Consider the following 15672-nt stretch of genomic DNA (forward strand, 5'->3'; position numbering starts at 1 on the left):
TCTAATATTCCATCCTCTCCGGGTCTGTTCCCGTGTTCATCCCTTTATGTCAACGTAGAGATGCTTCTGAAATACTCCAAAGATCCTATTCAACTTGGAGAATGTGCTGCGGTGTTCCCATGGATCATGTGGTATCAATGGAAGGCCAACAGCAAGTGCTTTAGTAATCATGACACTACTCCCTTGGATACTCTGCAACTGGCAAGTCAGGAGGCAGAAGCTTGGAAGATGGCTCAAATGGTAGAAACGACCTTCACAGCAGAAGAAAACAATCAGACGATAGCTCATCCTATCACCGCACCAGTCATGACGAGCAGCTGGAGATGTCAAGTCGATGCTTCATGGGTGGAGGCAAGCGATGGAATAGGGATATGGGCTTTGTACTGTTAGACCAGGAAAAAGAAGTGATAAGAGGACAGTGCAAAGGTACACAAACAGAATCCCCACTCCAAGCTGAGGCGGAATGCCTATGCTGGGCGATGAAAGAGGTTAGCAAACGCGGTTTGTCTCAGGTGACGTTTGAGTCCGATTGCCAACAACTGGTGCATATTATTCAACAGAAGAAACACTGGCATGCTCTGGATCCTGAACTGGACGTAATTGAAGCTATGATACCTTCGTTTAATGTCTGTTATTTTAAGTTTATCTCTCGCTCTGCAAATGTCCGTGCGGATAGTCTTGCCAAGGACGTCCGATCACGAGTGCGAAGCTTCAGTTTTTTTGAAGTTAAGGATCTGCAAAGGTTAGCCGTAGAAACTAGCTTGTATGAATCTTCATAAGATTGGAATGAATTTTTTTGGATGACAAAAAAAAAAAAGAATGCATATCTCAATTCAAACTTTTAATTTCGAACAAATTTACCAACAAGGCAAGCACATTTGCCCTCATAGTTTTCCAGGAATATATTTTTACGACAACGACATCAAAAATATATATCATATAGGGACGAAAGTGAAAGGAAAAATCCATATAAAGAAAAAAAAATTCTTAACTCCGGCGAAGAAAGACAAATTCACTTTAAACTTATTGGGAAGCTAATATATTATCTACATTTGATCATATTTCAGAATTAGAAATTCAAAAAGAAGAAAAAAACCTTACAAAATCATTCGTTTATATATTTTATATAAAACTCTGAAAAGTCAGATTACTATGTACTCCCTCCATCTTCCTCTATCATCTGCGGCATAAACAACAACATAACGAAATGTAATATCAAATAACTCTTTACTAACATTAAGTTGACATTATACCCTATATCAACTGTTAATTAACATTATTTTTAACGAGTGATATATTCAATAATGTATATTGCCTTTGAAATCTTCTTGTGTGCATGAGTTCAAGTCTCTTACCTTTGAAAAATATGGAGCAGCTATTGGTTTTTGAGATGAGTGTCATCAAGAGCATCGAATTCCCAATCATTGATTTCATCTGCCAATAACTCTTCTCCATCGTCCAGTTCCAACTCCAGCTGATTCTTCGCCAAGTCTTCTTTCTCTGAAGACCCCTTTTTACTGTCTGGAGTATCAACATCAGCAAGTTTTTTCGGGACTGTGTCCGAAAGCGGAGTGTCGAGCGTCGTTTTCAGAGAGGGTGAGCGTGAAGAAGAAGATGTTCTTGCAGGAGATTCAATATCTAGAAGCGGGCGTTCGATGGACTCAAACTCTTCTTTTGTTTTGTCCAATGCCTCAAATAGTTCTTTCACTCTTTTATCGTCTTTCCTGGATCAAACAACACCAAACCATGAGAGAGTGAAGTTTTTTAACTCATGCTTTCATATCCATCCATAAATGAATATGACTATAATGACTAAAAATGAATGGACATGGTTTTGTAACTTTACCTGGAGATACCTTCCGTCTGTGAATAGAATGGCTTTTTCATAGCATCCACCACACTTAATGTTGTTACAAACTGAAAAAGTTAATAAAGAAGAATCATAAATATTGCACACTTTCTTGTCTCCGCGGTTGAAATCAAGCTTAGGAATGTTCTGTTTCATTATTCAAATAAAGAAAAGTGTCCTAGATATCTATTTTACAAAGCCACTTACCTTGGCTTCTAGGTCCAGATACTCCTTCTCAAGCTGTTTTCTAGAATCGATTGGCTTTGCATCCTTATCATCTATCTTTTTTTCTGCGTCTAACCTGGATATTTCCCCATAAACAAAGCTATCAGTCCTAAAAATTTGGTCAAATAAAATTTACAGGAACAGGTAAGTGATATATTACCCTTTATTTGGTTCCAAATTTTCAATAACGCTTCGGATCTTGGGTATAGAAGGATCCAACTGTTCCTGAGTTGATATTAAAAATATGAATGTGAGATTAATGTTTGATTTACAGTCTAAGGTCTGACATGATAGGAGGTGGAATCAAATATTTTAATTAAACGGCATAGAACTATGTACTGTATCAATGATAAAGTTGGCACTAATTTTGGGTTAAACATATAGAAGCACCTTGTAGAAAGAGAGGAGTTGAACAATCAGGTCGATGAAATGGTCACCATATCTCTCCATCTCCCCACTTGAGTATCAATCCATGGCAAAATATAGATCACATGCAAAGTAATTAAGGAAGCAACATAATTGCTGAGCTCTTTGCATAAGTGGATATAAGACATACCTCACTTGCATTTCCTTTTGTTGATCAAATTTAGACTGTATAATCCAGGTATCTTCCAAAAATTTGATCCACTTATTTACAACATCCGCCTCTACTCGGCATGAACATATCGAACGAGTTAGCTCGTCTTCCTACAACGTAAGCCAGCCAGACATCACGAAATATTCTCATTGGCTAATTAGTATGTTATGACATTTCTTATGTTCCATCTAGCTGATTAGAACAAGTAAGTAGTTAAGTTACCTTTGACTTCAGGTGCAAAAGAATTTCATTGCTTGCATTATCAAACTGCTCTCTTTCTTCTCTAGCATTGCGAAGGCGAGCCCGGACTGATGTTATTGAGGTGTTGACCTTCAAAAAAACAAATTATGACCTACAAATCTAAAACTCTACCAGTTCAGTAAATTTGCTAGTGTATGAGTTCTTATGGAAGTTACCCTTTGCAGCTCAGTTTCAAGATCATCCTTCAAAATCTCAAGTTTTTTTAGTTCTGCCTCTACATCCTGAAAAAGAACGTACAAGAAACTGAAAAAAAAACATCCAAAGCTCGGGCTAATATTTCATTAGCAAGGTTAAGGAGATTATGGGTTGCAAACCTTCTCCTGCTGGCTGACTTCAGTAGTTTTGGAAAGTCGGAAACTAAGAGCTTCTTCTTTCTGACTTCTGCTTTTAGATATGGAAATAAAGATATATGTGAATGTACTATGATAGTTTAGGAAGCAGGTAGCAGTTTAGACTACCAGGTTACATTTGCTCTCTTACCTATGGTCCACGATTCTGTCTTCAGCTTTAGAGGTAGAACTGAGTAAAGATTCTGACAGAACTTTGAGTTTATCAACCTGCATCAATACATAGTGAACTTAGCTTAACATTTAAATGCGAAATTAGGTACATGAGGTCGTACAATAGTGACATCCATGCAATAATAATAATGAAAACCGAGTTCGATCGGTTCTGAGTTGTGTGCAGTTTTCACCTTCTCACTGTGCAGTTGAAGGGAATCGCCATTTCTCAGTGATTTTTTCTTCAGCAAGAGTGCTTCTAGCTTCGAAAAAGTGCGAACTTGCTCAAGAATTTCTCGGAGAGCCTGCAGCAGCAACCAGAAATTTATCAAAAAAATCATGAAAATCCTTAGGAAATAAAACAGTCCCATAAAAGATTCTCACAGAAGCCTTATGGAATTTTTTTCACTTGGCTTATCATTGAAAAAAATAATTTACACACAGTATTAAGACTTGAGCACCGTTCTACACAAAAAAAAGGTGAAAGCTAATAGCTGGAAATCCAAGACCATATCTATTGTGAGCGAACAATGAGGAAGAAACAATCTCACCTCGGTTGATGCAGCATTGGTTCCAGCGGTTTTTGAACTATCCTCATTTGAAGCCTGCTCTAGAACCTTGACCTTCGTCTTATCAAGTTTCTCCATCAGAGCATGGGATTCGATATCTATTCTGATCCAGTCACAAATGAGAATTTGAAACGAGATTAGTAAATAAGACATAGACACACATGAAAATTAAGAGAGTGTGTAAAAAAGGGTTATGATCCAATAATACCTTGCAAGATCAGCGCTGATTTTTAGCCCTCCAATTGCACTTTGGACATATTGAAGAAGTTCCTCACGCTTTGCCTAGGAAAAAAAAATAATACAAGAAAGAGGCATTACAGGTTTGTTCAAGAACATTTAAATCCAGTGAGCTTGTTGATTTTGCAAAGCCAAAAGCATGTGTGCTTAGAGATTATCAAGACTGGAAAAGAACAAGGCCTAGGTGACAGAACACATCCTTACCAAAACTTCATCCTTGTATTTGGAAAACACAATAGCTAACTCCTGCACATTTTGAATCACTGCTTCGTGAACTTCCTTCTCTCCTGACAAACAGAGCCTGTATGTATCAACCAATGTCAATACTCGAAAAATAGCTAAAGTAATAGTTTCAGTGGGCAATAAAGCATCACCCAAACAGTTCCAGAAGCAGCTGGACTTCTTCTTCGTTTGGTGCTTCCAGAATCTGATTTAAAAAAAAAAATAGTTAAAGAAAAAACTACGGTTAAACTCAGTGTATCTCGTGTTGCCCAAAAAAAAAACTCAGCTTGGTGTTGTTGCTTCTGTTGCAAGTTATTTTTTTAATGTAAATAAAGAGGAAGAAAGCGTTGGACCCTAATACCAGAAGCATGGCATAAAACATTATTTCTATCATGTTTCGAATTTAGGATTACAAACATCACCAACGTCTGCGCTTAAACCACTAGTCTACCACATATGGTAGTCCCTATTGCAATGTTTCATAACCAAAGAAAACACGAAGAATCTAACTTACCATAGATAGTACCATTCCTTCAAGGGCCTCGCTGTGAAGAAACACATCTCTAAAAGTCATTGGCTCACCGGGAAGACCAGGATCAACGTAGTAAACCTGTTCCAATTTTCACAAACACCGGTCATAAGTGAAAGCCACGATGAACCAAAGACAACGTGGGATTGAATCACTCACGGTGGTAATAGTTTTGGGAGAATCTTTGGCTTCTTCGGAACTAGGTTGGTTCTGATCTTCTACATTCTCTGACGACGTCATCCTCTCGATCTCTCTAAGAGCGACAAGCCACCTTCTCAACAACTGCACTCTCTCGCCACCTCGGGACGAAACCGAGACCTCTTCTAATCTCTTCACCGCGAGGCTAAAGCTCTTGACGTTCCTCGATCCCTGAAAACCAAACACATCGGCGGCGGTTAGAAACTAATTTGAATTTTCGAGAGGGAAGGAAGAGGATTATTACGATGCGATCCTGGATCAGTTTGGCGCCTCCGGAGACGGCATTGCCGGCGGTGAGGACGACGGAACCGGCGTAACCGCGAACGGTGCGGGTTATGGGGTTCTGCCCGCCGACTTCGACTGCTTTGTGCACCGCCGATCTCAACCACGACATGTTATTATTATTGATTCTCCTTTACAACAACAACAAAAAAATCACAAAGCTGGATTTTCGAAATTTAGAAAAAGTAAATGAAATTGAAAAATAAGATTGGCATTGGAGAGAAAATTAAACGGAGTGCGATTCGAGAGAGGGGGAGAGAACAAGTCAGACGCACCGTGTACGTACGTGCCGTGCCTTCTCCTTCAATATTTTTTCCCGGGTGATGATCGATGGTCTTTATTTTATTATTATTAATTATATGCAATTTCAAGATTATTTCAAGGCCAAACAGGTTTTGTTTTGTTTTTTGTTTTCCTACATTTATCTCTGATTTTATGACGTAATCTGATTTTTTTTTCTTGCACAAATCCCCACTGATTTAAAATAGTGAAAACGTAGTTTTTAGTATGAAATATCCTTTTTGGTATAATTTCAAAGTTATAAACTTAGAATCTGTTACTGATAAGATGAAAAAGATTAATTATAGTCCTGATTCCTGAATATAGGAGCTATCATTAAGATTTATTTTCAATAATTAATTATTTATGTTGATTTTATCCAACTTTAAAACTTTCAAAATTGTTTTTATGTGGATATATCTAAATTTAGGGATTATATAGATTTATGTAGATTGACTTATTTTCATAAATATATATTTTTTAATTAGGAATCAAGTAGGGATTACAATTTCCTGTATTTATTCTAAATTTTAATCAGGATAAATTAATGTCATGTAACTATGTCATTAATCAGGATTAAAAAAAATGTCATGCGTTCGTGTATTTAGTAGCTAGCTTGTGGTTATATTCATTCCGTAGCCATCTCTACAGAAAATGGTGGTTACACCAATGACGAATTAGCATTAGCTAAGTCTTTGCTATCGCGTCTTTAGGTTGATGTTAACCTGACGTAATCATAACGTATTTAAGTGAGAACTTCTCTTAATCATATAGCATATTTGCGAAAAAAGTCTACCTAAATCAAAGAAGACTTGCATGACTATTTATAAAATATGCTCTTCTTCTGCGTTAACCTTAGCACACTTCTAAAATCTGCTGAATGTTTCAATCAGAGCAACATGTTATAATTTTATACAAAAGAAAATCCATAAATATATGTTTTAATTTGATAGGGATTGAAAATGACGACATGCAATTCAGTTTTCAAGACTAGGCATACTAACACGTGCTTAAAATGGCATGTTGCAAGCAGTCAATATGAGCCGGTTATAAAATGTTTGCTACATGTTTTTCTTTTTCAGTAATTGTGATTTCAACTTCTGAGCATTGATTATGATACATCTTATTTTACTCTAAACCCCTACTAATATCTATGTCTTTTCATGATCCTTAGATGTAGTCCAATTATACCCAATGGAGAGGGTTAAGGTCCCCTTGAATTCCCCATGTGGGATACTTTATCCGAATAACAGCAAGGCGGATCAGACCATGATCAAGACAATAGAAATGACAGAGACAAAGTTGTTAGTCCAGTTGTGGGACGCAATGGTGACAACCCGAGAGAGGACCGAAGCCCCCATTGATGATGATTACGAGCCTAACTGTGCTTCCCATAGAGTCAACTGTGCTTCCCATAGAGTCACCTTGACTCTAATAGCTCGCCGCCTCAGGTTGCAGGCACTCTAGCATGTTGTACTATTTGATTGTTTTGGATGTTTTTTGTTCAGGTTAATTACACAATATGTTTTTAAGACATAATGGTTTGGTTTTCAATTTCAGACAATTGGCAAATGTTGTTGAAAGTATAAGGATGATTAAAATTTCAACTTGAGAAGACATGAGTTTGTAACTGGTAAGCTTTAGTGAAGAAAGATGGCCAACAAAGATACGTACACATGATGCTACTAACCGTGGCTGCTCCAACAATCATGTTCATCACAACGATCTGTAGCTGAATAGCTTCAAGAGGCGACGCTCCGCCCATTATCATACCGGTCATCGCCCCTGGTAGAGAGATCAAACCAACGGTTTTGCAGCTATCCAAAACCGGAGATAGAGATGTCACCAAAGCTCTCTTCACCTGTTGCAGCGTAGCTTGTCGTGGTGTTGCTCCTAGTGCTAATGCCGTCTCCACCTATGGTTTTCCGCACATCAATTAAACCGGAAACTTAGTTCGATTAAGTTTGGTAAAATCAATGTTCTAAAAATTGGTCATAGCAAACAATTTTCTTAAGATCTGATTTATGTGATTCAAATCGATTTAAAGCTTTATAAATTGATTAAAACACTCTAAATCTGTTTACATCAAGATAAATTAGTCTAAATCTCTTAAATCAAGCAATAATGTTCCTTAAAATCCACAAATTTGTCTAATTTATTTTCTTCGTTTTTGTATATCTAATTTTTATGATTTGTAAAAACTATTTTATAATATAACTTAAAAACTAGAATATATAACATAAATGTAAAATATATAAAAATAAATCAATTTGTTAACAATTATGCTCTGCCTAGACTTACAAACAATCCGCATAGTTGATAAAAAGCTCCTAGTAACTTTTTGAACTTGGTTCGGTTAAGTTTGGTAAAACGTAAAAGTAAAATATGTACCAGGTTAAGTTGCATCTTGATGTCATCTCGTAGCTGTTTCATTGTAACTCCAATGACCGTCATGGCGTTCCCAACCATCATCCCCGCCACAGGGATCATATACCTCGGAGTGAAAGGAAAGACGTTGAGGACAACAAGCAGAAACATTGTTATACCTGTTCCGGCGAGGATAGAAACCCCGGCCACGTACTTTCCACGTGGAACGTGCTTGGCACGTTGTCCGGCGGTGTAACCAGCGACGAAGACCATGAAGAGATAAGCGAGGATGATCCAGCCTGCGTTTTCTTGGTTAAAGATGAACTGAAGAACGAATCCGATAACAGAGAGCTGAAGAAACGATCTGAAAACAGAGTAAATCATTTCTCCTTCCAAAGAGAGGTTCTGTGAGTAGGAGAGAGCCACGGCTAGCAGGACCACGGCGAGCGCCGCCGCGGGCTTCACCATGTTTCTGAGATACTCGATCAGCCATTCGTAGTCCTTGAGGAAAGTTGCTACCCAGTCTAGATCCATGCCTCGCTCTCTTTTTTTTTTTTTCTTCTTTTGTCGTTTTGGTAGTGGTGGAGAGGTGGGAATAATAGTGGACAACAAGTTACAAAGGAGTGGAAAAAGAAGACACTTTCCACTCATCTTTTAATCATCGACTCATGTAGTCATGTGTTGGATTCGATCACTTTAGTTGTAGACATCTTTGTTTCTGCATTATCAGATAAATAATTTAAAAATCGATGTTTATTCAATGCTTCTCAATATTTAAGAAAACGCTAGACTTAACTAGAGTTATTGATTAGACGAACGTTTAGATCGTTTTTTGTACATCTAAACAGATTTTTTTTCAAAGTTATTTCGTTTAAGTTGAACTTATCGACCATGTGAACTAGACCGTCTAGAACGATTTTTAAACACTGAAAATTCCAGTTAGCACTTAACAGTAAATAGCTAAAATATGAAGAAAATAATGTAATAAAAACGAATAGAATAGAAAATAAGATAAGTTCAGTTGCCACCTACAATAAATAACACAGTTGATGTGTTTCTCTATTTTAAAAAGTTACCTAATTACGTGTACAATAAATAACACAGTTGATGTGTTTCTCTATTTTAAAAAGTTAACTAATTACATGTTTTTCTTAAAAAAACTGGCCTAACTGATTACGTGTTAAGCAAGAACTAGTGATGGATTGCTCAAACAGCTTTGCATTGCAGAGAAGTTGACTTTTAAAAACGACCGTTATCCAAACCTGAATTAAATACAATATCAATCGTGCAAACTCATACTTCAGAAGTTAAATTATAAACCAAAAAAAGTTATTGTAAGAGTGACTCCACTTTTCATTATTTTATTTTCACTTAAATTATTATATACAACTCCTGGGTGCATTTTACCACACTATACAGCCATATTCACTTGATTTCGTCTTGATTAATAAATTAATTCAAAGTCTTTTCGTATAGTTATAGAGTTGAAAACGTTAAAAGTAAAAAAGACGCCGATGTGTGTAAAAGATAAAGTCTATTGTAATATTATTGACTTATCTGTTATGTGTTGTATTAGAGAGGTTCCATGAGATCTACAAGACAATGAAGAACATAAACAATCTCTACTATTCTACAGTTACTACCATCTTCAGCTTTAAACATGAAAACATCGTTATCAATCTCAATCCAACTACACCCTGGATTCGTCTTCAGCCCTTTATCTTTCATCGCTTTCCTCACCATCGCCGCCTCTTTATAGTACCTCACACTAGCGTAAAGATTCGCCAGCTGGACATGCGTGGCTGCACATTCAGGTTCAAGCATCAGCCGTTCCTCTGCAGCTCTGATTCCCGTCCAGACATCTCCGTGAACACGGCAAGAGAAAAGAAGAGATCCCCATATCACTGCGTTTGGTTCCATCGGCATGGTTTCGATCAGCTCTAAGGCTTCTTGCAGCAGACCAAACCTCCCGAGAAGATCTATAAGACAAGAGTAATGGTTGAGCTGTGGTTTCAAGCCGCGTTCAGACATCGAATTGAAGAACTCTCTTCCTTCTTTTACCATACCAGCGTGTCTGCAAGATGAGAGGACTCCAAGATACGTGATTGCATCAGGCTTTGTCCCACTTTTGGCCATCACTACTTCAAAAAGCTCGATTGCTTGCGTCGCAAGTCCGTGCTGCGCGTAACCAGCAATCATAGAGTTCCAAGAGACGACATCTTTGTCTAAAAACTGGTCAAAGACACGGAAAGCATCCTTCAAGTCTCCGCATTTACAGTACATCGAGATGAGAGCGTTTGAGATATGGAGACAAGACTTGAAACCTGTCTTAAGCGTCTGGCAATGAACGCTTTTTCCTTGCCCTAACGCTCCGCTTCCAGTACAAGCGCTCAAAAGAGCAGTGAACGTGTAATCATTCGGTTGTTCGGAGGTTGAGTTTTTCATCTTTGAATAAAGCTTCAAGCAGATATCCACACGCCACTCCTGCGCAAACCCTGAGATCATAGCCGTCCACGAAACCACGTTCTTCTCAGGCATTTCAACGAACAACTTATGTGCATTATCTATCTCGCCAGAATCTCTGTACAAAACGACCAAAGAGCTTCCTACGTATACATCTGAGGCAAACCCACTTTTTAAAGCTAAGCAATGAAACCCAGACCCGGTTCGAAAGTCACGATCCGACCCGCAAGAGCTCACGTTGGAAGACAAACCATAAGCATCGAAACTACACTTGAGAACTGAAGAATGCTCGAGAATAACTTCTTCCAGGACGCTTGAGACTCCATGTTTGGTTCTTGAGAGGCCATGATCATCTCTGAGATGCTTCGAATCTGTTCGCAGAAAGTCCGTAACGATTCCAAGATTGTTCTGGCGACTCGAAGTTCCACCTGGTTTTGAATATATGATGTTTAGAACTCTCAGAGCGCGAGCTCGTCTGTCGACCTCACTTGCGTCGTTCGATATAGCACGATTCAGTGAACGAACTCGAGAATGATATTTTCTCAGACAAGACATGAAACTCAACGAGTCTTGTCGATTCCGACACTTCACTTCCCTTTGGATAAATAGATACAATTACATATGGGTGTAAGCCAATTTAAAAGCCCACTTAATTGCCTCTTGTTGGGATGTTAATGATAGTGACTTCTGTGACACTTGGTGAATAATCGTATAACAATGTAACCATCCTGTAATCAAAAATAGTTAAACTGCAAAAAAAAATTATTTAGGTTACGATTTTTTTAAAAAATTCGCGGAATGATGAAATACATGTTAAATTGATCAAAAAATTTATATAGTATTTACTTTGTTATAAAGAAAAACAAAATGTGAAAATAACTAAAATTTATTAAAAGTACTCTAGTTCCTATTATAAATATTTAGCTTATCTTTCAATACGTTTTAATAATAAATTGACATTTTATAATACTACAAAACAATTTATAGTATAACTTTATTTACAACATAGCTATTTACCACTACAAAAATTATTGCTATTTATTTAAAATTTAAAATGTTATTAGCATATAATTTAATGATATGAAAGTGTTAATTTTGTAAAATTTTCCACAACAATATACTAAAACTCACTTTTCCACCTAATGAAAATTCTCTTTATATTTTTGTCAGCAAAAACACAAACCTGCGTTTTTGCATTTTTTTTTTCATTCTGCAACTTTTCTTGGTAAAATACTTGCGGAATTGCGTTTGAAACGTGATTCCGCCATTCCGCAAGGTTACCAATCAAAGCCAATATGGTTTAGTAATTAATTTTCCTTTGGAATTAACGTCAAACAAGATTAGGGATAAGTTTATGTCATTAATTTAACAAATAGGATGATTCCTCTTGTTCACTCACATGAATATTTATCAAATCATATAATATAAACAAAACCTTGCAGTAAAAAGTTGATTTTATACTTTTTTTCTTGAAAAGGTCTTCTTGATGTGAGATATTACCACGCACGAGAACTGCAGATTTCTGTGTCTTTTAGTTATCCAAAACAACAAAGGTAACAAAAAGTCCAATCCCATATCCCTTGTCGTTTTGCTTACACACACACACTGTCCTTTTGCTAACAATCAGAGTTATTTACTGTCCCTACATCACAGGAGGGTTTTAGGTTCATTTCACTCCTCTCTCTGAAGTGAATGGATTTGAATCTGTTTTTCAATTTGGACTTCAGAATATTCTTGAGTTTTTCTTTGGAAGAGTGTCGTGGTAAGTTGATTTTTTTAAGGTATGATGTTGATATGTTCTTTATTAAATGAATGTAATGTAAATCATAATGACATGATCTAGCAACACATTGGTCTTACCATTGTTAGTTTACCTTTTTGCAGCTAGTTGTGAGTTGAGCTTTATAAGCGTTAACCAATTAGGTTCTCGTTGTTGAATAAATAAAGAACCATATGACGACGATTGATCTGATAACTGTGGAGTGTCTAAGAGGGAGACTACTTGCAGAGAGGCAAGTTTCAAGGTCTGCTAAAGAAGAAGCAGAGCTCATTACCAGAAGGGTAATAACTACTTGTTTAGGAAACATTTTTTCCCACTTTTTTTTCTAGATCTGTATGATCAAGAACCATGAAAGATGCATTTTTGTTACTTAAGTATAAAGAGAGATTCACTTGCTCTGTTCTCTTTTCTTATAACATTGGACCGAAGAGGAGCTGTTTTTTCTTTAGCTTTTAGTGTCATCTGTGTTTGGTTAAAAGCTAATCTTTTGAAAACAGATGAAAGAGCTGGAGAAACATCTGAAAGAAGAGATCAGATTAAGGGAGAAAGCAGAGAAGAGACTCAAGTTTCTGATGAAAAAGCTTGAATTCATTAAAGGATCATCACACTGTTCTGAGGATTCAGAGCAATCCAGTTCATCTGAAGCTTCTTGTTTGTCATCAGTTTCCACTTCAGCAACCAAAGAAGAAGAAAAAGAATCTCATGAAAATGGATTTGTGGAGGAAGATGAAATTAATCAAGCAACCGTTGAAAAAGAGTCACGTTCAAAGCTCATAGATCTTTCTTCTGGTGAAGAGAGTGTTGTTGCTTCATCCTCAAGTCATGAAGGACAATCCCAGTTGGTATTGATTTTTTCTGAGCGCTCAAAATACATCTTAAGAGTTCAAAATTTTAAACCGAGAAGTTCATGTTATGTTGTATTTCATTTCATTATAACTTATAAGTGGGTAGTTATTAGTTATCCCTAACTATTATGAGTTAGCGTTGACATTATCATGTTGTAAACCTATTGGTTTTGATGCATTAGTAATGGTTTTATGAAATAAAATTTACATTTTAAATGTGTCTAGTGGACGACAATGAACGATATCTTACGTTCTTATAACATTAAACCAGGTTACAAATAGCGTGACAAAAAGTACGTATAGCATGCCAGTACAGCAATTTCTAAATCCAAACATTGCTTATAAGTCTCATAGATCGTAATAGAGATTAACAGACCTAAACCGATTTGCATGTCTATATACGATATGATCATGGTTAAGCTTCAACTAGGTGATAACCCCACATCTTGCTCGGGATGAAATATCTACAATAATGACATGTTTGCAATTTAAAATCAATTATGTATTTGTAATTTTTGTTTATTTTTCTACGTAAAACAACGTGTTTCAAATTTAATAAAGCATAAATATGATACAAAATATTAAATAATGTTTTTGTTGTTTTTATTTTAGTGATTTGATGGTGGTAGCTTTTTAAAGATTGAGTTTGTTTTTTTGTTTACTTCATCATAATTGATTTTACATTTATAAAAACGTAATATAATTTTACATTCAATTTTATTCAGCCTATTTTACAGATTCTTAAAATCTATGTAAAGCCTAAAACGAATTCAAATGGACTGAACTAAAAATATAACCTTTTCTTTCAGAGTTTCAATGGAAAGAATCGAAATCATTCTCTCTCGGCAAAACGAAGAAAAAAAAGAGTATGATATGCAACCAAATTTTGCTCAAACTATTCTGTAACATTATATATACAAATATATAAAATTTGCAGGAATTCCTCCGTTTTCATTTTCCTTTTCCAATATTTATTTTCATAAAAATAATCTCATTTTTCTTTTTAATACATTAAATTACTAAACATCAAAGGAAATAGTTTAATGCTTATTTATTTCCATATTTGAATTTGATGATATATATTAAAGTATTGAGTGGTATATTTAATATCACTTTTTAATAATTCTAGTAAAGTCACTCCAATCATAAAGAGAGACTGAAGAACGCTCATACGTAAGCATGTTTTTCAAAATTGTCATTTATCCAATGTTCTATGATTAATATATAAAGGACTAGATATAACGAGATACTGGATGTGATTGGTAAGAGCTGTGATTTCATTTTTTGGCAGTAGAAATATTGATGTGACTTTTTTGGATTTGGCTCTATATTTTTAACTTTTAAAGTCTTTAAATTTGGGCTGTAAGAATTTGTTTCTGCAGAGCAATTATAAAAACATAAATTAAAAAAGTGTTGTGGACTTAAAAAAAGAGCCGTGAGTTTAAAAAAATATATAAATTAAGATTGGTGTAGATTTAAAACCGTGGATATAATTGTGGCTGCGAATAGGAACAACAACAATAACGAAGCAGATCCACTAATAGTAGTATAGTTAAGGCGTCCATTTCCAGATTTTAGAGATACTATATCTATCTATCTATCTATATATATAAAGAAATGTTCGCCTCTCTCCCGTGAAGCCACATCATCAATTCGTGCGTTTTAGGAGTGACACGTGTCCCATTTTATATTTAGGACCAAAATAAATGAATGCAGTTAAGGGTAATTGAACCCAACACCTCTAGCACTGGTAATTTCTCTTAGAACCACTAGGCTAAAGTCACTTTTTATAAATATGTGGCCGCGAAAATACTTATTATCGTGTCAGCTGGAAGTCCATGCTTCTTCTGCTTGTGGCCAGGGCCGATACTGAACTGACGTCAAGATGAAGATCGTGAAGTTAAAAACTTTGCTCCAAACAGTTTTGCAATGTTTCCAACCTTTATAATTTGATGCATATAATATATATCAAAATACATTTGTTGTACACGCTTTTATTAGTTTTGCTTTTAAAAGAAGGTATTTACAGTTATAAATGTTTTGTGCCACTGAAGTAATGGTTGAAAAATCTCTATACATATGTCATTTTAAAATAACACCCAACTTCTATATATAGTCAATACATATGTCCATGTTATATTCTAGACTAAATATATGTATTGACTATATATTTTCTCTTTTAAAAATATAGAAAACAATTTTTTTAGTCTACAAGGAAATGTTGTAGAGCAAGTATGCATTATACAAAATAATATATATTTAAAATCCATACACAAAAACATAAAAGTTGTTATAGGCCTCTTTCTGAGACATGCACACTCCACTATGAATAAGAATTAAAAAAAAAGACAGTATTGTCATCAAACTTTATCATAAATCCACATTTATACATCTATAATTATGAGTTGGACAATTAGTTAATTTGATACAATACCAAAGCAAGAATAATCGAAAAACAACTATACCACCGCATACTAATAAGTAAGACA

At 35.7% G+C, this 15672-nt stretch overlaps 4 protein-coding genes across 6 annotated transcripts; 1 reads left to right on the top strand and 3 right to left on the bottom strand.

Annotated features, from left to right (window-relative positions):
* Positions 1-980: 980 nt before the first annotated feature.
* On the bottom strand, positions 981-7056 carry LOC106395371 (polyamine-modulated factor 1-binding protein 1). Its single transcript, XM_013835848.3, has 19 exons — positions 5412-7056; positions 5129-5338; positions 4955-5050; positions 4593-4645; positions 4423-4519; positions 4190-4263; positions 3964-4084; positions 3607-3717; positions 3393-3469; positions 3227-3293; positions 3068-3133; positions 2874-2981; positions 2631-2761; positions 2465-2531; positions 2235-2299; positions 2057-2150; positions 1847-1917; positions 1356-1724; positions 981-1180 (listed from the first exon to the last, which is right to left on the bottom strand). The coding sequence occupies exons 1-18, from the start codon at positions 5559-5561 to the stop codon at positions 1376-1378; spliced, it is 2007 nt and encodes a 668-aa protein (XP_013691302.2). The 5' UTR covers positions 5562-7056; the 3' UTR covers positions 981-1180; positions 1356-1375.
* A 236-nt stretch (positions 7057-7292) lies between these two features.
* On the bottom strand, positions 7293-8914 carry LOC106396358 (protein ALUMINUM SENSITIVE 3-like). The gene is made up of 2 exons (XM_013836729.3): positions 8120-8914; positions 7293-7643 (listed from the first exon to the last, which is right to left on the bottom strand). Exons 1-2 carry the CDS (start codon positions 8744-8746, stop codon positions 7332-7334), a joined length of 939 nt encoding a protein of 312 aa, XP_013692183.2. The 5' UTR covers positions 8747-8914; the 3' UTR covers positions 7293-7331.
* Positions 8915-9612: 698 nt separating this feature from the next.
* On the bottom strand, positions 9613-11281 carry LOC106396357 (pentatricopeptide repeat-containing protein At2g37320-like). Of its 2 annotated transcripts, XM_048753302.1 has the most exons (2): positions 10162-11281; positions 9613-10074 (listed from the first exon to the last, which is right to left on the bottom strand). In XM_048753302.1, the coding sequence occupies exons 1-2, from the start codon at positions 11111-11113 to the stop codon at positions 9668-9670; spliced, it is 1359 nt and encodes a 452-aa protein (XP_048609259.1). In that variant the 5' UTR covers positions 11114-11281; the 3' UTR covers positions 9613-9667. The 2 variants fall into 2 exon arrangements, with proteins under 2 accessions (XP_048609259.1, XP_013692182.1); XM_013836728.3 differs by having other exon boundaries at positions 9613-11281.
* Positions 11282-12210: 929 nt separating this feature from the next.
* On the top strand, positions 12211-13399 carry LOC106392598. 2 transcript variants are annotated; one of them, XM_022701680.2, is made up of 3 exons: positions 12211-12320; positions 12443-12619; positions 12836-13399. In XM_022701680.2, exons 2-3 carry the CDS (start codon positions 12512-12514, stop codon positions 13304-13306), a joined length of 579 nt encoding a protein of 192 aa, XP_022557401.1. In that variant the 5' UTR covers positions 12211-12320; positions 12443-12511; the 3' UTR covers positions 13307-13399. The 2 variants fall into 2 exon arrangements, with proteins under 2 accessions (XP_022557401.1, XP_048609260.1); XM_048753303.1 differs by having other exon boundaries at positions 12223-12339.
* Positions 13400-15672: the final 2273 nt, after the last annotated feature.

This window comes from Brassica napus, chromosome C4 (assembly GCF_020379485.1).
Source record: "Brassica napus cultivar Da-Ae chromosome C4, Da-Ae, whole genome shotgun sequence".
Classification (NCBI taxonomy): Eukaryota; Viridiplantae; Streptophyta; class Magnoliopsida; order Brassicales; family Brassicaceae; genus Brassica; species Brassica napus.